General features: G+C 37.4%; 1 protein-coding gene across 2 annotated transcripts in view; it reads left to right on the forward strand.

The window, feature by feature from the left end:
* The window catches only part of LOC145678827 (peroxidase-like), a 156174-nt gene that overhangs the window by 16363 nt on the left and 113180 nt on the right, over nt 1-26631 (forward strand). For both annotated transcript variants that reach the window (XM_081749373.1, XM_081749374.1), the window contains exon 2: nt 26110-26241. In XM_081749373.1, the coding sequence (XP_081605499.1) occupies nt 26110-26241 (132 nt within the window). The remainder of the gene's footprint in view (nt 1-26109; nt 26242-26631) is intronic.

Raw genomic sequence — 26631 nt, forward strand, 5'->3', positions numbered from 1 at the left:
CTCGTGTCCATTTCCATTTTTCCTTTAAAAAAAATACTAATCTATTATGTTAGTGAAAGATAAGGAAGCACCCTGCAGAGGAAGTATGAAATGAAATGAAATCTTTTAAGTTTTACGTCCCACGGTTATGCCGGTTAGGCTAAAGCAGATGATAATGAGAAATGAATGAAATGGTGGAATGTAGATAGTGGGGGGAAACGGGAGAACCCCAAGAAAACCCACGAGCACGGTGTTTGTCCATCACGAAGTCCACAGGACGCGAGGAGAGGAAATATGGTAATCCTTTTTTTTTTTTTTTTTTAATTCAATATTGAGTTTCAATCTTAACATATCAGTTTGCAATTCCAGTGCAACTAGCTCTTTTATCTTTATTTCTTGATTTGTCTTCTACTTTAAAAAAATAGAAAAAAAAAAACTTGTTTTCTCTTTCAATGATATGGAACTTGCTTGTGAGTAATACAAGTCTAGTTTCACATCAAAACTCTGATAACTAACTAAATGGAACAGGTGTTTGCTACTGTTCTAGAATTGAGTTCTTGTATTTGACAACAATCAACCAGTTCATGCTGGGATTTGATTGACCATTTGCTCTAGCACTATCCATGTGCCCTTAAACTAATGCCACTTAAACATGATTTATGAATATAGTATTCAAATAGGTGAGCTTAATAAATTTAAGTACCATCACCATGAAGTCTGTTTACAACAAGAAATATTTATTTTAAATAATATAGTTATGATAGATTTTGCCTTCCCATGCAAATGCACATATTACACGTGTGGTAGAGCCGGCCCTGGTAGTGAAAAAAGATCAACATTAAAAAGGCGGGACATTGCTTTGTGCTCTACAAACGGGACAATCCCATTTAATCGGAATGTATAGTATAGATTAATCAATTAAATGAACGAATGAGTTTAAATTTTAAAAGTTTACATTTTATAATTTTCTGTCTTACTAAGCTTCAAATTATTGATTTCGATGCCCGTATAATCAAGGGTGCCGATCCTAGGGGGGCCCGGGCCCTCCAAAATTCATATGGGCCCCTATTGCATTTATGAATATAAAATATTTGGCATAATTTGAATGCAATTTGTCTCCTCATATATATCTTCTGCATCTGAATGGCCCCCCTTTAAATTTATAGAGAAATTGGTGCCCTTGCGTATAATCTCAGATGGTGTGTTGATTTTAATAATAATAAAGTTTGCTTCAAATTTCTTTTCTTCCTTTTTTAAATAATAATAATAATAATAATAATAATAATAATAATAATAATAATAATAATAATAATAATAATAATGAGTTAAAAGCATTTTAAATCGTTCATGGTTGGGTGGTTTGTTTCTCATGGGTGACTTTACGAAGATTCATGCGCAGTGTGAGAAACATTGTATTACTGCGCGCCAGGTAGGAAAATTCTCAGTATTTTTCTTTCAATCACGGAATTTTATGCCTAAAAGTGAGATATTTGCCAACAAGAAAAAACTCAACTTCTTATTGACCAGCATGATCGTTATCTTTTGAAATATGCTGTTGACCTTGAAGCAGCTTGTACTGTAACACACGAATACTATTTAGCATTCAATACGATTTATTATTTAATACGTATTTATACTTTTTGAAGAAAGTTACGTAGTTCGCCTGGCCTAGGCTTGTACCCAGAAATTTTTGCTCCGAGGGTGGTTCAACACTACAACCACTACGTCTGTGTAGTATTGAACGGGTAGAAAAAAATACTATTCTGTACCTGATAAGTAACTAGAAAAAACTACCATCTATATTGTCAGAAAAAAAAGATTGTTTTTATAAGACAAAGAGTACAGATGAAATGTAAAACCAAATGTTTATGCCATATCAATCATTTTCCTGTTAAACAAGTATAGTTTTATGAAGAAAATATGTTAATGTAGCTATGAGTTAGGAAGGTTTTTTTGGGGGGGAGGGAGGGGGAGTCCGGACCCGGTGGGCCCTCTCCGTGAGTGCGCCTTTATCTTAGCCTTATGGCTGCAACTTTCATTTTATAAATCATTAAGGTCATCCTTGCTCGTCTAGTGGCGTGCATGTGGTCCCGGGTTCGATTCCCGATCGGGGGAACACAAAACCTTAATTTGACATTCACTTATTGCCTTTAATAATCCGTCTCCATTAGCCTAAAGGGTATAACCATTGGCCGTTAAAATAACATTTCGTTTTTATAAAACTCGTTAGTGGTTGAGAAACTGCTTTTTGTAAACGAAACCTTTCATATTCAAGCTTATTTACGATCTTGAAGCAGGGGCGGATCCAAGACCGACTTGTGGGGGGGGGGCGGTGAGTTGTCATTACTGTTTCTTTTAAGGGCTCCAAACTTTGGGATTAGTTTTATTTATATATATAAAATAAGAAAGTTTCCTCTTCTGGGGGGGATCGCCCCGATCGCCCCCCTGGATCCGCCCCTGTCATGAATAACGAAGGGAAGGGGAAAAGCACTCGCACTCAGAAAGGCCTAAACGCTTCAAATACAATCTCGTTATGTCTCTTATTGAGCTTCAATATCAACATATCAGTTTGTTATTCCAGTGCAAGTTTCCTCTCGCCCCCCCCCCCTGGGTCCGCTTATGTCTTGAAGTTTGCAATAAAGTAGCTTTAAAATAAGTACAAAGGTTAAAAAAGCTTGAAACTAAGTAAAATAACTCAGCGTTACTATATAAACAAACTCTCTGACTGGCAGCGGAAGATAATATAATAATAATATTTATCACTCATTCTTTTTTATTAATCGTCCGTATCCATTAGTCTAAAAGGCTTCTTTGTAACTTTTTGGATAACGTACTCCTTTTCGGTATGGGAGACCCCGGTTCAATGCTCGCCAGGAGCTCATGATGTTCGGATCTCACGTTAAGCTGTAGGTCCAAATCTCATACAGCCTTGCTGCTGAACGAGACGCTAAAATTAAATTAAATCCAATCCATTAACCTAAAGGGGATAATCATGAAACATGTAACTAAAACTTCCTTTCACTTCATTTAGTCATGAGGGAGTTTTGTTAGTTCATGTGGATGACCTATAATTTCCAAATGCTTTCTGTGACATTAAGACCAATTTTCCTGTTAGATTGTGTCACATCTTAGCAACACTGTTCTTCCTGGTCCCTCGAACTGGTCTGGTTTTCCTTTCTCTACACAACGGTGATTTCCTTAAATCAAACTAGCCCGAACAAGGAAGAATTGTATTCAATGACTCAACCTTACACAGTCATGTTATTATTTGTAAGTTGACAAATTTCAAACATGACGACACACGTATCTTCATGATATGAAAGTTGCGTCACAAATCTGACTAGAATCCTCCCGGTTGATCTAGTTGCTAGCGCGAGCGTCTTGGATGCAAGAAGCTTTGTAATATTTCTGATGATGATAGGTCTAATCCTGAAATTTGACCTCGTTACAATGTTTCCGATTCCATCTTAAACTGTAGGACCGGCCCTAGGCAATTTGCCGCCCCGTGCAATGGCATTATTTGCCCCCTCCTTTTTTTCTCCAGAAAGAACAAACCTTAAAAGCCACAATTTTAAGTATGATGCCCCATCATGAACAACGAAGGGGAGGGAAAGAGCAACTCGCACTCAGAAAGGCCTAAACACTTCAAATACAATCTCGTTGTGTCTGAGCTTCAATATCATATCAGTTAATTATTCCAGTGCAACTAACTCTTTTATCTGTATTTCTTGATTTTTCCTTCTACATGTGTTACAATTAAAAAGAAAAAAAAACTTTCCATCTTCAGTCAAGGGCGCCGATCCTGGGGGACGAGTTGCCCGGCCCCCCCAAAGCTTATGTGGCCTCCCTATTGTATTTATAAATATACAATATTTGACATAATTTGAATGCAATTTGTTTTAAAATCTTCATACATATGCCTTCACCATCTGAATGCACCCCCTCCAATTTACAGGGAAATTGGCGCCCTTGCCTTCAGTGATAAGGAACTTGTTTCTGACAAAGACAAAACTAGTTTTCATATGAAAACTGTGATAGCTAACTAAACGGAACAGGTGCTCGCTACTGTTCTAGAATTGAGATCTTGTATGACAACAATCTAACAATTGATGCTGGGATTTGTTTGACCATTTGCTTTAGCACTGTCCATGTGATCTTAAACTAATTTAACCTGAACATGATTTATGAATGTAGTATTCAAAAAGAAGGTCCTCTTAGTGAATTTAACTATCATCGTAATGGATTTTGCTACCCAAAGGAAATATTTATTTGAAATAATATAGTTATGACAAATTTTGCGTCCCGTGCAAATGCACGTGTTGGACTTGTGGTAGAACCGGCCCTGGGTCCATGTCTCGTATAGTCTCGGTATCTAAAAGGAACTCTTAACAAAGAACAACTTCAAAGAATCACATGAGGAACTAACTTTTAATTTGTTGGTAATAAAGTAGAACATTCACAGATGAAATGTTCGGTTGTTAGGCACGAACTTGTAAGTGACACAATCATATTCTCCAGCTCCGAGCTATCTTAGAGGAGGCCATAATAGGACTTAGTGTTGCCAACGGCTCTGCTCACGGCTCAGTCACCACCGAGCCGAACCGAGAAGTGAGCCGAGCCAGCAGCTCATCAAACTGAGCCGGCTCGAGCCGATGGTTCACCTGAGCTGAGCCGAACCGAGCAAAGCCGATGACTCACCCGAGACGAGTCGAACAGAGCCGATGGCTCATCGCAACCGAGCCGGCTCGAGCCGAGCCGGTGGCTCATCGCAACCGAACTGGCTCGAGATGATGGCTCACCTGAGCTGGGCGGAACCGAATCGATGGCTCACCCGAGCCGAGCCGAAACGAGCCGATGGCTCACCTGTGCCGATCAGAACCGAGCTGGTGGCTCATCGCAACCGAGCCGGCTCGAGCCGATGACTCAGGTGAACCGAACCGAGCCGGTTGACATCACTAATAGGACTTAACATCTTTAGCTTAGTCTTTAATGGTTTGTACAGGATTTCCTGTTACTTTCAGTGCTTCTTCTTTCTAATATCGTGCCGTAGGTTTTCTTGGAATATTCTCGTTTCGTCCCACCTTAATTTCGTCATTTCACTAATTCTTCACTCATTTTACTTATCGTCTTCCTTAGCCTAACCGGTATATTCGTGGCATATTAAAATCAAACATTCCATTTTCTTCTCTCAGTCTGAGATTTCATACACAAGGACGCCCATGTTGTGGTTTCCAAGGGGGGGGGGGGGGCGTTTCAAATATAGTTTCAAATTTTGCTGTAACTAATGTAAAAATTCTATTGTGTTTTCGATATTCCCAAGTACAATTCCTGTAAGGGGGGCAAGCGCCCCACCTAGCCTTCCCCTGAGGGGCGCCGTTTGGTCATACACTAACTATTTTATAATATGAACCAGAAAACATACAAATGTCTTGCAGATAATCAGGATTCGAATCGAAACAATCGAGAAGAATGTTTGTTTTGAATTATTTAGGACAATGCAGTCTTGTTCAGGAAAACTTGGCCACTCACCTTGCTTTAAAAGGTCATGTTGTGGCAGCCATTCGTAAAGAGCCAAAGTGTATTGTAATTTCCTACAGGCGCGCACCCTTTTTTTTAAGGAGGGGTTCAAAGTTTAGGAGAGGGACTAATACTGCATGCCACTGCGTCTATGTAGTGTTGAATAGGTATTATTCTGGATCTGAAAAGGCGATAGATAAGTATTTGTAAAATACTTCTACCTATATTTTCAGGGGGAAGAAAGTAATAGAACTAGAATGCTTTTACAAAAAGAGTGCAGATGAAGTGTAAAATCAAATCTTCATATTACATCAATAATTTCTCAGCTAAACCATTATAGTTTTATTAGGAAAGTGTAAAAATGTATGTTGAGTTAGGAAGTTTTTATGGGGGGCCCCCGGCTCTCTATAAAAATCACAATTGGCCAAAACAAGAATTTGATTTAATTCCAACTATGGGTTAGAGCAGTGGTTCCCAACCTTTTACTGGCGACATAGCCTAGGACACCGTGATACATTTTATTTATTTATTTTTAGTAATAACAACTGAGTTTCGTTTCAAAGTGTGAAACTCCAATAAACTTCGAAATTATGCGAATTCAACACTCAAACACAGAGCTACTGGTTGTAATCTAATATAAATAAAGTAGAGTTTGTTTGTGTCTGTCTGTCTGTGTGCGGCCTGGGGACCAGACTAGTGGACCGAGAGTTACCAAAATTTGTTCACGGGTAACTTGGTCCAGGCTGCAGATTAAGACGAAGCGTTTTTTTTTTTTTTTTTTTTTAATTTCGAACCAGGAGAGTCTCAGGAGGGCGTTTACTGCGACCGGCGTGGGACGAGACAAGTTGACCGAGAATTACCAAACTTTGGTCACCGATAACTTGGTCCAGGCCCCAGACCAAGGCGAAGCGTTTTCGTGAAAATTTGAACCAGGGGGGGGTCTCAGGGAACGTTTATCAGGACATGTAAAAAGTAGTAGAAAATGACCGATGTTAGTGTCGAATTCATAGTTTTCGCGGTCGGTGAGATCAATGATGAAACTACGATCGCATTAACGTCTAAATTCACCCTATTCGGCTGCGGGCCGGAAGTCACCAGGGGGGGATACCGAGACATGTAGAAGTAATCCAAAATAAGCGATATTAGTGATATTAGTGTCAAATCCATAGTTTTTGCGGTCGCTGATATCAATGGTGACACTTCAATTAGCGATGACTTTTCAAATTCAGCTACCATTTGCATGTGGGTCGGGGGTCAGTGGGGAGGGGGATACCGAGACATGTAGAAGTAGCCCAAAATGACCGATATTAGTCTCAAATCCATAGTTTTCGCGGTCGCTGAAGTAAAAGATCCATTAATCCGTTATGTCTTACTGTTTTGCTCTATGGAGATTAATACTGAAACCGGAAGTGCTTATTGATATCACTTCCGGATGCAACAGAGGAATAAAATCGTAGGTGAAAAATATTCTAAAAAAAATTGAATCCATATCATAAACTTGTTGTTACTATCTATTTCAGTTTTATCCATTATGCGATCTGTCTTGCAACCGGAAGTCGTATATTTTCACCACTTCCGGTTTTAATAGATGGATAAAAGACGATATAAAGCTCATTCTTGGTATTCCGCATCTCTGTAAAAAAAATACTTTTTTCAACTGTTTTGCTGTATAGAAATAACTACTGAAACCTGAAATACTAGTAAATTCCAACCACTATTGGTTTTGGTAAAGTGTTGCGGATGGTGATGGTATTCCGTACTGTATTGTTGTGATATTTTCTCTTGAGATGCTGAATTGATTGCATAAAACCACTTGTCGGTGTCTGTTACTTTGTTTCTAGTGTCTGTTACTTTTTGCTACTGCGCTGAAACCAGAAATTATTGATTGAGACCATGAATCGATTGCAAGAAATCGATTGTTGAATCGATTGCAAGAAATCGATTGCTGCTATCTATTACCATTTTTATCCTATGTCTGTCAAGGTTGAAACTGAAAATTGTTGATTTTTACTAGTTCCTGTATGAATAGAGGGTTAAGGGAGGAAATCGAACCTATTAGGGATGGGCACGAGTCGAGTCACTGTTTTGAGGTCGAGTTTCGAGTCGAGTCGAGTCGAGTTTGATAAATGACTCGCTCCTTCAGCTCGTTTTAACTCGTTTTGAAATCATGGTCTGATTAGACTGGAAAGCAAAAGGCATGAGAAATGTAAGCAGTAATGAGGAATACTTTTAATGTTGCTGACGAAAGGGGTGGATCTCGTCTCGTACTTTTAGTGTATCTTGTAGGGTACTTTTAATGTGTCTCGTTTCGTCTCTATAACCTGACACCAATACATTTTTACAAGACAGCCTCAAATGTTGTTAGCACTAATATAAGTATATACCAATATAAGTATGTAGTTCTTTCCATCAACGTCGAATTTTTTAGGCCAAGCAGAAATCCCACCCGGGTAGTGATGTCAACCGGCTCGGCTCGGTTTAACTGAGCGAACGCTCGAGCCGGGTCGATTGGGATTGAGCCATTGGCTATGTTGGGACAAGCAATCGACTCAGTTCGATTGAGCCGATGGCTCGAGCCGGCTTGGTTGGGATGAGCCATCGGTTCGAGTCAGCTCGGTTCGCTGAGCTCTTGGCTCGGGTTACTTCTCAGCTCGGCTCGATAGTAAATGAGTTATGAGCCGAGCCACTCGATCCGTTGAAAACCTAAACCCGGGCCGAACAGTTTTGAACATGTTTGGCCAGCACCCTATAAATTTTAACAGTTTTTGGCTCTAGCCCGAATACTTGCTCCTCCGGAACTTAAACCCAGAACCTCGTGACCGATGTCCTTGCCTCTTCAAGACTTCTCGACTACTGAGATCAACAGTCAAGTAGTTTTCAGTATTCAGATACAAACCACCTACCTTTCATGGTTATACACGGTGTTATAATAATAATAATAATAATAATAATAATAATAATAATAATAATAATAATAATTTTTGTAGTAGTATTAGTATCATTGATAATTGTGTCTATGTAGGATACTTGAAGAGAGTACTTGGAACTACACACAGGGTTTAGCTCGAATTGGCTCTTTTTGGTTTGATTCGACTCGAAACTCGACCTGAATTCGATTCGAGTTGGAGGAAATTTTTGGATCCGAGTTCTCGAATCGAGTCTCAAAGAAAACTCGCTCGTGCCTAGAACCCTAGAACCTATTCTTGGGATGCTGAATCGATTGTGTAAAAACGCTTTTCGGTATATACCGTATTACCGTTTTTGCCCTGTGGAAATCAATATTGAAACCGAATTTACTAGTAAATTTTAACCACTTCTGGTTTCGGTAGTGTTTCGCTATGGTGATATTTTTTTCTTGAGATGCTGAATTAATTGCATAAAAGTGCCCGGAGATATGGCTTCTTAAATCTCCTGGAATCGGAACTTTTTTTGCCAATATCTCGGGAGCGGTAAGTCATAGAAAGATGATATTGGTGTTGATCAATACCTAAAAGGATGGTGATCACTTTGGTACGGTCCGCAGCAAAAAAATCCTGCAACATGAGAATGTAAGTTTATTGAGAAAAGACGAAGCCTTTTGCTCGAAAATAAGTGTGCAAAGTAGGACGCCGAAGTTTTTCCTGGCGTGATTCGTGCCACTTCAACGTTATGTTGATTCCCTGCGCTGTTAGCCGTAATTTCACAATAAACTTACATGCTCATGTTGCAGGTTTTTTTGTTGCGGACTGTACCAAATAGTAACCAGTGGCCAGTTAGTCACTGGTAACCGGTTACTAAAATTGTACTGTATATATTTTAAAAAAAAATGTTTTCGTGAAATTATTTTAATTTTAAATTTCCCGCTTTTTGAATCACCCTATACTTTCTAGATAACTGATACTCTAAGCCCAATAGGAGTTATCTGTTAGTATGTAAACGCATAGAACGTTTGCAGCACTCACAAATGATAATTTAATGCAGCATATATTCTGTGCCAATTCTCTTCTTCGCATTATATAACACCAGTTCAGAAGTCATTAAAAAATTACAATCTTTACACGCTTTCATCCATTTTATGGAGACGTTTATAATGTTACTGAGAACCTATTGTAGTCTGTTAATACGGTAGAATTAATGGGCTGAATTTGACTACAAGGAGCGTTCAATAATTCGTATTATGTAGGTATACAGACTGGTACATGTGTTAACCCTTCTCTACAAAATGTTACTGAGAGCAACTATTGTTGTTTTAGTTGACCGAATGGCTAAGGCTAATGATCCCGAGTTGGATTTTCAGTACAAATAATTGCCTCATATATACGTTAGTAGTTTTTCGGATCCCATTTTAAATAGTAGAGCCTTTCCCATATCATTTGTTTCGCTGTTCCATATCCTTTGTTTCACTGTCCCCTATAATTGGTTTCACTATCCCATATAATTTGTTTCGCTGTTCCATATCCTTTGTTTCACTGTCTCATATCATTTGTTTCATTGTCCTATATAATTTGGTTCGCTGTTCCATATCCTTTGTTTCACTGTCCCCTATAATTTGTTTCACTATCCCATATAATTTGTTTCGCTGTTCCATATCCTTTGTTTCACTGTCTCATATCATTTGTTTCATTGTCCTATATAATTTGGTTCGCTGTTCCATATCCTTTGTTTCACTGTCCCCTATAATTTGTTTCACTATCCCATATAATTTGTTTCGCTGTTCCATATCCTTTGTTTCACTGTCTCATATCATTTGTTTCATTGTCCTATATAATTTGGTTCGCTGTTCCATATCCTTTGTTTCACTGTCCCCTATAATTTGTTTCACTATCCCATATAATTTGTTTCGCTGTTCCATATCCTTTGTTTCACTGTCTCATATCATTTGTTTCATTGTCCTATATAATTTGGTTCGCTGTTCCATATCCTTTGTTTCACTGTCCCCTATAATGTGTTTCACTATCCCATATAATTTGTTTCGCTGTTCCATATCCTTTGTTTCACTGTCTCATATCATTTGATTCATTGTCCTATATAATTTGGTTCGCTGTTCCATATCCTTTGTTTCACTGTCTCATATCATTTGTTTCATTGTCCCATATAATTTGTTTCGCTGTTCCATATCCTTTGTTTCACTGTCTCATATCATTTGTTTCATTGTCCTATATAATTTGGTTAGCTGTTCCGTATCATTTGGTTCACTGTCCCATATAATTTGTTTGTTTTGGCGCTGAAAAGGGAGGATAATATTCGGTCAACTAACCAACCAGAGCCCGATTGACATGGCTTTGATTGGCTAGTTGAAAATGCTGGAGAGTCATAACGCCTTTCCTTACAACTTTTATGACATATGGCTAAAAATTACGTAAGGAGTCCTTGATCTGCTGAAAACGTGAAAGCAAACAGGTAACCGATGGTGGTGACCCCATCTAGATATACAGATGCTCCAGAATGACCCCCCCCACACACACACACACACATACACATACAGAAGTAGTACGCAGTGGTGCTATTCAGCCGGTTTGCACCAGTTCGATAGAACCGGTTGATAAAATATTTCGTGTTCGCAGAACCGTTTTTATACTCAGACATAACAGCAAATTTTATCCAGTTATGCGCGGGAACAGTAAATTTTAGTTTAATTATCTTTGTTTCTAGAATCTCTTACAACTATAGGGTTAAACATATGATCTCTCAGAACAAGGTATAAGTGTTTGTTTCTTAATCTCAAATGCTCAGATATCAAGAATGAGAACTGGGTGATGTAGTGATAAAAGGTTATTTATATTTGAAACGCCCACATACTATCATCAACAATTGTCGATCCATTGCTGGATGAAGGTCTTTCCAATACTTTTTGAGAACCATCTATCTAGGATAATTCGTTTTCAAAGTGGCTCAGTGGTAGAGCGCTTACCTCTGGTCCGCGAAGTCCTTGGTTCGATCCCCGGCCAAGTAAATTTGTGGCATACAACATCGTGTTCGTTTATTTTCTTCGATATTCCCGTTTTCTCCCATTTTCTCATTCCACCAATTCTTCCATAGTCCTTCACTTGTCTTAATCATCTTCTCCTTTAGCGTAACGGCCATAATCGTGGGACGTTAAACTAAAAGATTTCATTTCGTGCAATTTCACTAAATCCATTCTGTCTGTTTTGGCATGGGTTGGCGAAAATAGTTGCTAACAAAATAATAGCTGCTAATTTGCGATCCAAGCAGCGAGGCATGGAAAGATCAATGCCAAGAATCGTCCGCGAAAATAGAAAAAGAATCAGATGGATCAGAAAGATAACAAGAGCGGCGGATACTATTATTAAAATGAACGTTTTAAAGCGGCAATGCTTCGGACGCAATGCGGAGAAGAGTAGGTGAAACCTTCATCCAGCATTGAATTGATAATTGTTGATTTATATATATAATTTAGTTATGCAAAACAAGACGAAAGTAATCAGGAGTTGCAAATAGTTGAATTCTGGTTTCCACGGTGATAGAGAAATAGGTTATTAGATTTGGCGGAAACAGAATTATTTCGACTTCTGAATAGTTAGATCTATAATTCCCGTCTCTCTCTTCGTTGAAGCATTAGGCTTTATCTCCCGTTTTCCATATTGCTATGGGATATCGTGGCAAACAAGCAATTTAGATGGAAACTCCATAAATTCTATTATAGCATCTGTTGATCTTATCTGCTTCATTGAGTTGGAACCTGTCCAGCTCCAAAGGCTTTCGCTCTGGTGCTGCTCATCTCAATGACCACAGAATTTACATTATGGGAAGTTTCTCAGTGTACTTTGACTCAATGTGCTTCAATGATCATACACGGACACACATAAAAGGGCTCATAAGAGATAACGCGTTATTTTTGAATGTGAGAATTAGAGTACGTGTATAGCTCTATACAAAGAACACTTATGTATAATATTGACTATTGCTTTTCTTCCTTTTTTAAAAAAAAAGTAAAAATTCCTTTTACAGGCATTCATACTTTTTTTCCATTTTGCAAACAATATTGTAAGTAGGGATGCGCACGAGACAAGATTTGAGGCTGTCTCGTCTCGAAAATGTGCTGTAAAAGTAATGTCTAATAGAAAAGTGTATATTTTTCTATTGGAAGAGCGGTGTCTCGACTCGAATTTTCTCAGGAAAATTAAGTTTCGACTCGTCTCGTACGCGTCCCTAATTGTAAGTTTTTTTTAAAGAAAAAATTAAATTACAGGTAATGATTACAAATATGCTGTTACTGCAATTGCTAAATTATGCTATGTGCCAAACAAATACAATTGAGAGTGGGGGCGAGGTGGCTCAGTGGTTGAGCTCGTACTCTTGTGTGTCGGGTCCCTGGTTTGATTCCCGGCCAAGTAAGTTAGTGGTGGACAACATCGTGCCCGTGGGTTTTCTCGGGGTGCTACAAAACGATGTATAATGTAACTCACAATACACCTATTCTTAATTTCGTATGTGTTATATAATAAGATTATGTTCCTTTGTTTAAGACAAGGCTGAGTACAGAAAGAAACTTAAAGAACAATCAATTTTCCGCCTACTTTCGCGGATGAGACGAAATTTTACACTAGAAGTTTCCGAGACTAGAAACTTGACAAGTTTCGTGGACAACACTAGTTTACTCAAGTAAACACTGCTCTAGTGTTAAACGATTCATAATATAAAAATTATAAATCGATAAAATATTTGTGCGAACGCAATGAAGAGCATTTATCAGCGTTTAAAGATAACACAAGCCATTACAAAATTTACTCCAATAATAAATAAAGTTTAATTGTTGTTATATCTCCTTTCGTTGACCGCTCGTGACACGAAATGATTCTGATAACTTGTAGATGAAACTAAGAAATAAATCAGGGCATTAATTTTGTAGTAACTACAAGACGAGACGAGACGATTTTTTCTAGAATCCAGACCAGATTAGACGAGAAAATTTTGCTTCTCATCCTATGGACGACACAAACTCAATCATCATTGAGCACAAAATACTCACGTTATACAAGAAAAAAAGAAGAAAGCACAACAATCATATTAATTCTGGATATACAGGGTGTCTCAAAAGTCCCCTGACAGGGTAACTGTTATTATCAGAGCTACAACCAAATATGTTTTCAGTCTAAAGTGAAGGATTTTTTTAAATCGGACGAGCCGTTTAGGCTGTACAATCTTTATGCGCCCAATGTTAAATGAAAACGAAACGTTACCATTTACCTGGAACTACAACATAAATGAATGAAGTTACTGTCTGTTATGCTAATATGACGATGTCCAGATCCGATTTCAAACATGTCTCCATTCACCATACTCTTACAAAATTTGTCCACATCCCGTACCGTTCTTCCTTGGCAACGTTGCATTTTCATTTAACAATGGGCCCATAGAGAGTGTACAGCACAAACGGCTTGTCCGATTGAAAACATCATAATTGGAGACTGTTTCCCCTCTTACATTTTATTGCAACTCGGATAATAACAGTTACCCTATGTCAGGGGATTTTTGAGACACCCTATATATATATAGGGTGCTAATGAACTAAACCGGCAAATTGTAAGAGGTGATTCCTCACATCAAAACAAGAGAAAAAGTTCACATGGACCTGTGGGAAAAGTTCATAGTTTCAGAGCTAGGGCTGTCCAAAATTGCGAAAAGGCCAACTTTCAACAGAACCCTATTTCGAATTTGAGAAACTGTAGATGGTGGTCCTTATGAACGTAAAAGAAGTCATGCATTCGCAGTCCAAAACTGCACATTTCATTAATGTTCAATTTGTGTACAGAGTATTCCCTGCAGGGTAAAATTCCCAGACATGCCATCAACCGAATTTTGAGATATGCTTAGACTTTAAGATTGGCCCAAAATAGGCAAATGATAAAAGTCTTTATAGCTGTGAACACGGAATTCTTTGACGCGATGTCGGAAGTATTAAGGATCGTTAGCAGCATGGTCTCTCGTACTCGGGAAAACGCATGCTGCGATGTTTTCATTCACGCTTATAAGTGAAGAAAATGTGAAATATACCGCGACTAAATACATCGCATCTCACGTTATTTTAAATACAGAAAAACATGGGGCTGCCGGTTCCTAACACTTCCAACTTCCCTCCGAAGCATTGGATGTTCATGTTGTCAAGGCTCACCTTCTGCCTACTTTGGACCCTCCTTGAAATCAGTGTATATCTGAAAACTCTATTGAGAGCATATCTGAGAATTACACCCTCTACACCTATTGACAGTTGATGAAATATGAATTTTTGGATTATGTATATGTGGCTTCCTTTACGCTAATAAGGATCACCATCCACAGTTTGTGGAATTCGAAATAGGGCCTGTTGAAATTTAGCTTTTTGGCGATTTTGGACAGTCCTAGCTCTGAAACTATGCACTTTTCGCCGTAAGTGCATGTGAACTTTTTCTCTTATTTTGATGTGAGGAATCGCCTCTTTGTGTTTGTCGGTATAGTTCATTAACACCCTGCATATAATGTGTAGGTGTGTATGTATATACTAGCTGTAGCTGAATATACCCATCCTTCGCATGGGGGCTGTATTTGGAAGTATACGCTTGTGGGAGTATCACCATTCATTTCAGCGACCGCAAAAACTATGGATTTGACACTAATATCAGTCATTTCGTGCTATTTTTACATGTCTCGGTGTCCTCCCTCGCTAACCCCCTGCCCGCATGCAATGGTAGCTGCATTTTCAAGTCATCGCTGATGGAAGTGTCACTATTGATCTCAGCGACCGCGAAAACTATGAAATGGACACTAATGTTTGTCATTTTCTACTAAACGCCCCCCTGAGACCCCCCTGGTTCGAAGTTTGAAAAAAAACGCTTCGTCTTGATCTGCGGCCTGGACCAAGGCACCCGTGACCAAAATTTGGTAACTCTTGGTCCACTCGTCTGGTCCCCAGGCCGCACATAGAAAGACAAACACGAAAAGGAACTCTTTATTTTATTTATATTAGATATATATGGTGTCTTAAAAGTTAGAACCGCTGAATGTATTCTAAGAAATTGTAGTAATTAGAGACAGCTTGCATGTGGTAATAAGTTACATTCGAGAGAGAGATCTTCCTGAATCGAAAGTCTGAGAATCGAGCCTGGCACTCGTGAGGCCTCATCTGCTTTATTACACATAGCAGGTACATATGAGGCTTTGAAATTACATGAGTTATACGAGACATGTGCAATAGAAATTAAGTAATACACTTTACAAACTCGTTTGTTTAAGCAGTACGTAACAGTTTGGTTATCGACATGGATATGCACAAGCGTTGGGCAATACAACAAAGTGTCAGTGGCTGCAACTAAAATCTCGATTACAAAAAGGCCCAATGCCTGTGCGTCCACAACAGTCAACTAAGTGGGTGTAGAATAAGAGAAACGTTGTATAGAGAAATGGGAACCGGTTTCGATCGAACATTATATAAAACAGAGAACACATATGGAAAGAACTGTTGTTCTAAAATAACATTTGCAATAGGATAGGACATCGTAGTGATGGGAGTAGCCCATATTACATAATCTGCTAGAATCTGTCTAATGCGAGGTGTCTTAAACACCAACTGCCAAGGGAATGATTGCGAAGGGTTCATCCACCGTTTAATAAAAGTTGAGGATTGTAGAATTGGTTGGCTGATGAAGTCTATTTTATAGCTCATCTCACTTAGCTTCGGTGCTAAAAAAAAAAAAGACGCGTCAAGTTACATTTAACCAACCCACCAATTAATAAAGTATCTAATATGATAATAGCCTCGGTGCTGAAGGGAACATTAAACTCCAAATCGGTTCAGCACCATACGTAGGTTAGTGTTTTGGATCCTGATATGCTAAACAAGACATAATCTTAGGAAATGTCTTTTAAAGGACGCCCGTAAAGTGGGCGGACCTTTTCTACAGCCAGTAATTTGTAGGCTTTAGATTTCAAAGCGTGATACACAATCAATGATATGTATGACTAAGTAGACGCATTATAGCCCGAGCAGGTCAGCAGAGTGCTGTCTATTTTAACAAGAGAGACAAGACGTTGCAACAGCGTAACTCGCTCATTTGCTAACAGCGTTAAAAGAAAACTTGAAACAGCGCCTTTAAACGCTATAAACGCTGACCCTTAACATAGATGATCATGATGGATCCCGAATTTGGGAAAGATTGAAGGTTAAACCTAGAGCAAACCGGTTCAAAGAAAGCATGGTAAGAGTTTTCCTGGTACATACAATATGTCTTTTTGAATCAGGCCTTTGCAAGCAGTAGCGTACCCAGGAATTTATTTCGGGGGGGTCCAAACTAAATATGAAGGTATTTTATATTAAAATTCCTAAAATTGCCCCTAAAATTAGGCTAAATTTTTAAAAAGTCGAAATTTCGGGGGGGGGGTCCGGACCCCCAGGTCCCCCCTGCGTACGTCCCTGTTTGCAAGGGCACTCATGTTGTGGTTTCCAAGGGGGGGGCAAGTATAAGCGACGTTTGAAATATAGTTTCAAATTTTGCTGTAAGTAATGTAAAAATTCTATTGAGTTTTCGATATTCTGAATTACAATTTCCTCTAGGGGGGCGAGCGCCCCAACTTGTTCCCCTTGGGTCTATGATAGAACTGAATCAGAATCTTGTGAAATATTTTTTAACTTACGAAACCACTCAGGAAGCCTATTTTAGTGGGAAATTTATAATATAATACGTAAGAGCGTAAGAATTTTGTTATTCCATTCGTGGTTATAGTAATTTGAAGGTGAACAGAATCTGAAAGTCTTTTTGAAGATTTAATTTCAAGGTTGTGTGACTTACGCATGAAAAGACAACTTGAGATTTTAATTTTCTTCAAACTATCACAATCTGTGCACGTGAACATCACCTGGTGGCCAACACCGGAAGTAGAAATGGAAGAAGAGAAACGAAATTACGCTAAATTAGCTTATTTCGTGCTTGTTATGTTTACTTCTCAAGCTTACCAAACAAGCTAGGGTCGTTGAATGCAAATTCAAACGGTAGTTTTCGATTTTTAGCTGCATCACGATAAATGAGTCTGCTATTTTACTGTTCCGCTCTATGGTTAGTATTGTATTGTTAATAAGTTTACCATTGACGAGCAAGTTTTGAAAAATGCATGTATTTGTATGCTTTTGTGGTGAATAAACCAATCTCAATTCTCCTGCCTCTACATCCTTCGAAGACCATACCCAAACAGATAGATATGTTAACCAAGAAGCTATTATTAATGAATGACCCTTCGATTTAATATAAGTCATAATACTTTTCATTATGTATTTCTGATTCATGAAGCTTTTGGGAAAAGTAGCACAATAGTTTAATGTAAATAACAGACACATTATTACAGTTATATTGATAGAAACTTCATTGGCTGTTAAAGTTGTGATTTTATTATACACCGAATATTAATAACCGAACATTCCGTGAGGAACTCAATTGTAATATTAACAATCGGTTTTCTGGTGGAGTTTCGATTATTTTTCGATAGAAGCTGCATGGTGCATATTAAAGTTGTAATTTATGTTATTAATCGAACACATCACGAGGCAGTAATTATAATAATGATCGATTTTCTTGTGGAGTTTCGATTATTTGTTGATGGACGCTGTACGGGACATATTGAAGTTGTAATTTATTATATTAATAATCGAAAACTCCATGAGGAAATCAATTATAGTATTAATAATCGATTTTCTAGTGGAGTTTCGATTATTTGTCGACAGAAGCTGCTCTGGGGCATATTGAAGTTGTCTGAACACTCCATGAGGAAATCAATTATCAATATTAATAACAATCGATATTCTTGTGGGGTTTCGATTATTTCTCGACAGAATCTGCATGGGGCATATTAAATTTGCAATTTATTATATTAATAATCGAACACTCCACATTATAATATTAATCACACTCCACATTATTATTTTCTTGTGGAGTTTCAATAGAAGCAGCATGGAGTATATTGAAGTTGTAATTTATTATAATATTAATCAAAATCTCCACGAGGGAATAAATTAATAATCGACTTCCTTGTGAAACTTCGATTCTTTTTCGATAGAAGCTGCATAAGACATATTAAAACTGTAATTTATTACATTAATAATCGAAAACTCCATGAATAGAGATCACATATCAATATTAATAATCGATTTTTTGAAGGAGTTCGATTGTTTTGTGATAATATAAATTACAGCTTCTGTCGAAAAAGGAAATCAATTATTAATATTAATAATTGATTTCCCCGTGGAGTTTCTGATTAAAATAATAAATTATTTACATCGGTGAAGCTGCGTTAACGATTCTGCTGTTAACATTAAAGTGTTGCACTAAGAGACAATAAACAGGGACTTGTGAAACTTACATTTATTTCGGTTTCTAAGAGTTTTTGATTTCCTCTTATAGATGTCAGCCCTTTAAGGGAAAGTATGCTGCTATCTAACGGTGATAAGTACAACTTCTGCTATCTGTGTTTCAACAGTAGAAAATGGGATATGGATATCCATCGTTAAAGTCATCGTTACACTGAATATGTTATTTGATTTTGAGTCGATTAAGGAACTCGACCAAGATAATCGTTCTAGTTATCTATCGATAATTGCAGAAAAATCGATAACTCGCTTTCGTTCAAGAGAACATGTGGAATAACGGACCCCAACTTTACAAACTGAAAGTGAAATGAAATCTTTGAGTTAAACGTTACACGATTATGTCCTTTAGGCTAAGGGAGACGTATGATTAAGGGAAGTGAATGATAATGAAATAATTGGTGGAATGAGAATGCGGGAGGAAAATGGGAGTATCCGAGAAACTTATTTGACCGACGATCGAACCAAGGACCACATATATCAGAGGTAAGCGATCTACCAGAGCCATCGTGGTCCCACCAGCATTAAAAGCTTATATGGCCCTATTATAATATTACACTCTAAAAACAGTATAGTTGGAACAACCAGAAGTAAGATATATGATTGAATGCAACTATATAGCTTCAGCAATACTTCTAGTTGGGAGGACAATATTATATGGTTAGAAATATGGCTGGATCAACAAAATGTATTGCTGTTGCAGTCAGTTTTATGATGGTAACAACTATGTCAATTATGGTAGGCCTACTTGTAATTATAAATCCTTGTGATGGTATTGGTATTTCCAATTATGTGGTAGTTTGACAACTACAAGTACCATAAATAATTGACGTAAGTGTTACTATCATAAAAATGACTGGAACGGCAATAGGGATGTGCACGAGTCGAGTCGAGTCGAAATTTAAGCCTGTCTCGATTTGTCTCGAGAAAATGTTGTCTCGACTCGACTCGAATTCGAGACAAGACAATATATACGAGTTAAAATATACGTACACATGAGCCAGAACGTTATGACTGCTTCTCGTATCATGATTTGTGATGTGCACTCATGTCCATAATTATTGTCGCATTTCTATAAATATGTTGTTGTAGGAATATAATTTGATAACGAATTCGCCCGGTATTTCTTATAACGTTAGTATGTGTATAATCGGCAAAGACATGTATGTGGCAAATTTAATGTCAAAAGAGCAGTAAATAAGAACAGTGAAAGGAAAATGAAACTTTCTTGTCCATTTAGCAACATTTTGTTTTACTTATTCTAATTTTCGTATTTATAATTCTTTTCCTATGAAAATTACCACAAATATTAATTTCCCGATTATACACACAGTATCAGTATTAAAAGTGCCCTGCAAAATCATTATGAAATTATATTCTTACAAGTTGACAGTTATAGATATGCGATAATCATTTTGAACGTGAGTGTACAACAAATGTTACATTATATATTATCCGTAATTCGTGATATGCTGCAACACATTAAAACCTCAAAATAGTTGGGGAAGCGCATAGTTGGGGAACGAAAACACAATAATTATAACTATGCTGTTACTATAGACTGCCAATTGCTCATTCAGAGAATTTTATGAAGTTCACTTTATCGCAATAGTTTTACACAAACTTGATATAGGATACGGATAATAGTTTTATACAAACTAGATAATCAAATATTATTATTATTATTATTATTATATTTGAAGTACAATCAAATATCACGACATTAATTATTAGTTTTAATTAACTGAATTGAGCTGAAAATTAAATATTGGTCTCAAGAGATTAGCTATTAAGCTTATGCGTTCTGTACCTTTCTAAAATAATAAATGCTGGAATTGGTTTCAAGGCTGTTTCTGACTGAATACTTTTTTCAAAATAATATTAAAAATTATAGAAAGATTTTCGAGACATTCGAGTCGAGTCAGACTTTTACAAGCAGTCTCGACTCGACTCGAAAATTCGAGTTGAGAAATATGTTTGTCTCGACTCGTCTCGAATTTTACAAAGTGATTCTCGACTTGAATTCGATTCGAGACATCTCGACTCGTGCGCATCCCTAAACAGCAATACATTTTGTTGAACCAACTATATTTGTAACTATATAACATTGTCCTCCCAGCTATAAGTATTGCTGGAGCCATATTGTTGCATTGAATCATATTCCTGGTTGTTGCAACTATATCGTTTTTAGAGTTTATACATATTTTAAAATATTAATTCCATAACTCGATACATGTGGTGAAAAGTGTTTATGGTCCGTTGCGAATCGAAGTGTTTAATCCGCTCATGCTCCGCTCTCAACTCTGCGATTCGTGGTCCGTTCATTGGCTCTGAACGTCATTGTTACTTGTTTATTACGAGCTTAACCCTTTGAAGCTTAAACGTCCCTTTTCAACATCGAGGCTACATCAAACAGGGTCTTCTTAAAACGGGATTTGAACTACTACTGGGGTTTGTTTCTCAGAGTAACACTCTGCCGACATCGAACCAAAGACCGTGCTCTCATAAAGAACGTATGTATAGCCACTTAACCACGTGGTCATAGTTGACTGGAGGTCGCTATTCGTTTATTTAACTAATATCCCTAGTTTCCTCTACAAAAGGGTATGACCAGGACATTTTTTACTGCGACTGAGAACCTATTCAAAAATCGGACCTTTCTCAGACCCAGGATATAGCTACTCTCAGAGAGAACATACATGAGAGATATACTTGTTCAAAAATAGCACATTTCGATTGGTGTTCACGAGTCACTATCCGTTTATTTAAATATTTTACTTGTTACCTTACATAGGAGGTAGTGCCCAAGGACGTTTATTGTAACCGAAAACTTCTTAGCAAGTATTTGTTAATTTATTTCTTTGTGAAAAGATTCTCCGCGAAATATTTTTCTGGGTACATTATCATCGCATAATACTGTACCAGATTAACACAAAAAATCGTGTGCTACTAAAGGAACTCTAAGCAAGGAATAATATCCACTAAAGACACCGACTACTTTCTAGGCAGCGGTATAGTTGAATGCAATGTGTACAAATACAATTTACTGTTGCTTCTATCCCCCATTCTCTCTCTCTCTCTCTCGTATCTACATTAAGGATTGCACTAATTCCATTCGTCTATGGTTGTGTTGTTTCAAGGAAACCGTCTGTCTCCTTATCGTAAACAACAAAGCCTCTGACCATACATTGTTATCAGATAGGATCCCGAATGGTCTGCAACAACACACAGTTGCGATAACACAAACGCGCCGAGAACCCAGAACATGATCTTCCGGGTGGTTTAGCAGGAACTAAACCGCACATGACCACTAGTAAATAAACTGAAAATTAAGATATTTCTTGAGAGAATTCTTTACATAAGTAGATCAAACACTTTTTCTAACACCCAAAACAAACTTTGGTAGCTGATATTTCAATTGAGAGTGGGCGATCAAAGGTCCTGCATTACGTAGAATGTCATGTAGAGCAAGTAATGGGATTGAGTGTTTGTCAATATCTCCGTCTCTGTTAGTGCTGCACACGAAACGAGACGAGTCGAGAAATAAAGCTTTCTAATATAAATATTGTAAAAGTTTCGTCTTATTTGTAAGTTCTAAAAGAATTCTTTCTCATCTGGTATCGCCAAAAGCTTTCTCGTCCCGTCCCATAAATGTAAGAGCCTCGTCTCAATTCTCAGAGACTTCTTTCTCGTCTCGATCCTCGGAAAGCTGTTTCGTCTCATGAATGTTCTAAAGTCTCGTGTCAATTCTCAAAAAAAAAAAATATTTATCGTCTCAATTTTCAGGAAGTTTTCTTGTCGCATAAATGTTGTAAAGTCTCGTCTGAGTTTTCAAAGAATTTTTGTCTCGATTCTCGAAAAGCTGTCTCGTCTGACAAATGCTGTAAAGTCTTATCTCAGTTCTCAAAAAATTCTTTTCTCGTCTCTATTTTCGGAAAACTTTCTCGTCTCGTTTCATAAATGTTGCAGAATCGTCTCAATTCTAAAGTAATAGTGTGCCATAAAACAGTGTTTGAGATCTTTGACTTGGGTGAAATAGTGTTGCGCACGAGTACTGTAAAATTTGTCTCGTCTCTTCTCGAATTTAAAGATGTACTGTTCGTCTTGTCTGGGAAACGAGACGAGATGACAAGTCACTAATTTCTCGTTTCCTCTTGAAGTTAAAAACATTCTTTTCATCTCGTTCTCAGGACAATAAAAATTCTTCTCTCGTGAGCAAAACTATTTCTAGTCTCTGAAATATAATCACAGGATGATATTTGGTTATCCAAATGTATTGTCCTGTGGCAAGCACCTCCCATTGAAATCCAAGGGAAATCCATTGAATAGATTATCATTATCCTTAAAATTTCTACAATGACAAGCACATCCTATTGATATCCAAGGGAATGCAGTGAATATTGCAATTATCTTTGAAGTTTCTAAAGTGACAGGCACATCCCATGGATATCCAGGGGAAATCCAGTTGAATATTTCCATCATCCTTAAAGTTTCTACCGTGACAGGCATATCCCATTGAAATCCAAGGGTAATCCTGTGGATATTTCCATTATCCCTAAAGTTTCTACCGTTACAGGCATATCCCATTGAAATATAAGGAAAATCCTGTGGATATTTCCATTGTCGTTGAAGTTTCTACTGTGACAGGCACATCTCATTGAAACTTAAGGGAAATCCAGTGACTATTTCCATTATCCTTAAAGTTCCTACCGTGACAGGCACATTTCATTGAAATCCAAGGATATTCTTGTGGATATTTCCATTATCCCTAAAGTTTCTACCGTGACAGGCAAATCCCATTGAAATTCAAGCGAAATCCTGTGGATATTTCCATTATCCCTAAAGTTTCTACCGTTACAGGCATATCCCATTGAAATCCAAGGGAAATCCAGTGAATATTTCCATTATCCTTGAAGTTTCTGCTGTACGTGGAAATATCCCGGAGCAGATATGAAACTTAAAGGATGTCCAGAAACGTTCCGTGGACATGTGCTCAGTGACGTCATTTTAGATTTTGCCAGGGGCAAAGTGCTCCACCGACATATGAGTTTCAGGTTTTTATTACTATATCAGTATACAGTCTGTTAAAAAGTATGGACTTCTGAAACTCAGGGGGTGAGGGGCATTTGCGTCCTGCCCTCTCCAAATTGCGCCATTGTTTGCACTGTGTGGGCTGATTATCTGTACTAATTTAATTGCCAGTCACAAGTTCATTGATTTAGAAGTGGGGTCTATATAGGACAAGATTAAACTTTTATTAGTTTTGTTAGTTTAGTACGTCCGATGTTCAACCACCGAGAATCAAATCTGAGTTTTCGGGCGCCAAAAGCACGCATGTTTTGCTAGTATAGACCAAGAATCAGTTCTGTGCTTTTTACAGGTGAGCAACCAGTAGGCAGTTTCATTGGAGTTTGGTTATTTCTATAGCATTATAGTTCCTCAATCTTGAAACCGGAAGTAATAGTACATTTCTACCACTTCGTTTCACTAGAGGTTAAAATGAAGATGTAATATATATTCTTGGGACGCCTAATTTATTGCACAAAACTGCTTCTCGCTATCTATTACCGTTTCTCCTCTATGATGATCAACGTTAAAACCGGAAGTGGTTGATTTCTGCCATTTTCGGTTTGAATACAGCGCTAAGAGAAGAAAATGACCTATTCTTAAAACGCAAAATGGAATTTAAAAAATCAGTGCTTCTCTTTCTTATCATTTTTGCTCTATTTAGATCAACATTGAAACCGGAAGTTAGTGGATTTCTATCACTTCCGGTTTTAATAGAGAGCTAAGGATAGTGAGTAAATGTGTCCTTGAGACGTTTGATCGATGTAGAAAGCCGGTTCTAGCTATTTATTTCCTAGTTTGTTCTATACTGGTCAACGAAAACGAGAAATGGATTATTTCTTCGACTTCCGGTAGACATATCTCGGTCGACGTGCTCAATCCCTAACTTTTTACCTTGTACATCTTCACCCAAATTAATGATGATCCGTCACGCAGTTCTTGATTTTTTTTTTTTGGGGGGGGGGCTCTCAGACGGATCGTCGGACACACGGACTTAAAGGATAAATATATGAAAGAAAAATGAAATCTTCAAGTTTTACGTCCCATAGTTATGCCGGCTAGGCTAAAGGAGACGGTGATGATGAGAAATGAATGAAATGATGGAATGAAGAAAGTGGGAGGAAACGAGAAAACATCGATAAAACCCACGCACACGGTGTTTGTCCACCAGAAAGCTCGCTTGGCGCGAGCTGGTCTCGAACTAGGGATCCCTTGCACCAGAGATGAACCCTGTAACACTGAGTAAATATGAAAAAGAGTTCTGATAAACGACACTCCTTAAGAAGAAAATAATAATACGCAAGAATCTTGGCATGAAGTCCAATTCTTGCACTACTTCCTCTTAAGGAGGCAGACTACTAAATATTTTTCAAAAGCTAACAATTTTTCTTTTGTCTGTTTTTCGTAAGTGAAAAGAGATAATGAAATGTAAATTACCACAATAATAGATAATGTTATTCTACACCTGAAAATACGAATCGGAAGAATAATCCGTGTTGCCATCCATAGAAATAACAGTGTGGCCAAAATCTGAATTACCCAAAAATCTTGGTTAAGTCAAAGACTAGGAAAATAAATTCAACGGTAATTGATGACTTATTATGACATCTGTGTTCCTTGTTAACTACTTTTTAAATATTATTTGTATTTATTTTGTAATAACTTACATAAGTTTTTACAAAGTAAATAAGTTATTACAAAATAAATACAAATAATATTTAAAAAGTAGTTAACAAGGAACACAGATGTCATAATAAGTCATCAATTACTGTTGAGTTTATTTTCCTAGTCTTTGACTTAACCAAGATTTTTGGGTAATTCAAATTTTGGCCACACTGTCATTTCTATGGATGGCAACACGGATTATTCTTCCGATTCGTATTTTCAGGTGTAGAATAACATTATCTATTATTGTGGTAATTTACATTTCATTATGTATGAAATGTAAATTACCACAATAATAGATATCTCTTTTCACTTACGAAAAACAGGCAAAAGAAAAATTGTTAGCTTTTGAAAAATATTTAGTTGCTTGCCCCCTGGGAGCAAGCAATTCTCATTTCAAAGTCAGTATTTCTCTTATGATAACTGCAGTTCAGTTTTGAGATTGGGTTTCTGGTTTCAACATAAGAGCCATGTTCTACAACATTTTCTTGTAGAATTTGCAGGAAAATTCCTCCTAGCATTAAAAAATATATATTTCTGTTTCTCTCTTTCAGATGTGGTTCATGGTACAGGGGCCATAATAGTCCTTCTTTTGATCGTGTGGATCTGTTTAGAGGCTTCATCGTCATGGAGGAGATCCGTCAGCGCAGAAGAGTATTTGACGGAATCATTTAGTTGGAACAGAGGTAAAAAAAAAAAATTAATGAGTTTATTACAAAATTAGTTTTCAGTATACTTAAATAAAAATATCAGCAACTCACGAGAGACCGCTTCACACTGATTGAATGCATGAATGCTACTTGGAATTTACTCAACTTTGAAAGGTTGAAAACCTCAAGCAGATATATGAGTTTTCATGTTGTATTCCGTTGACTGAATACTAAACTTTCGTTACACTGGATCTTTGTAATTTGAATGTAACTTTGCCTTTACTCACGATGAAGTGTGTGTCTAATATGCTTAATAATAAATATTATTTCGTTATACATGGAAATGAATTACATAGATTTTTACCAATATTGCTCGTAACGAATGAGTAAATTTGAAACTATGAATACCATTGAACATTTAATTAT

This window comes from Thermobia domestica, chromosome 2 (assembly GCF_964235325.1).
Source record: "Thermobia domestica chromosome 2, izTheDome1.hap1.1, whole genome shotgun sequence".
In the NCBI taxonomy this organism is placed as follows: Eukaryota; Metazoa; Arthropoda; class Insecta; order Zygentoma; family Lepismatidae; genus Thermobia; species Thermobia domestica.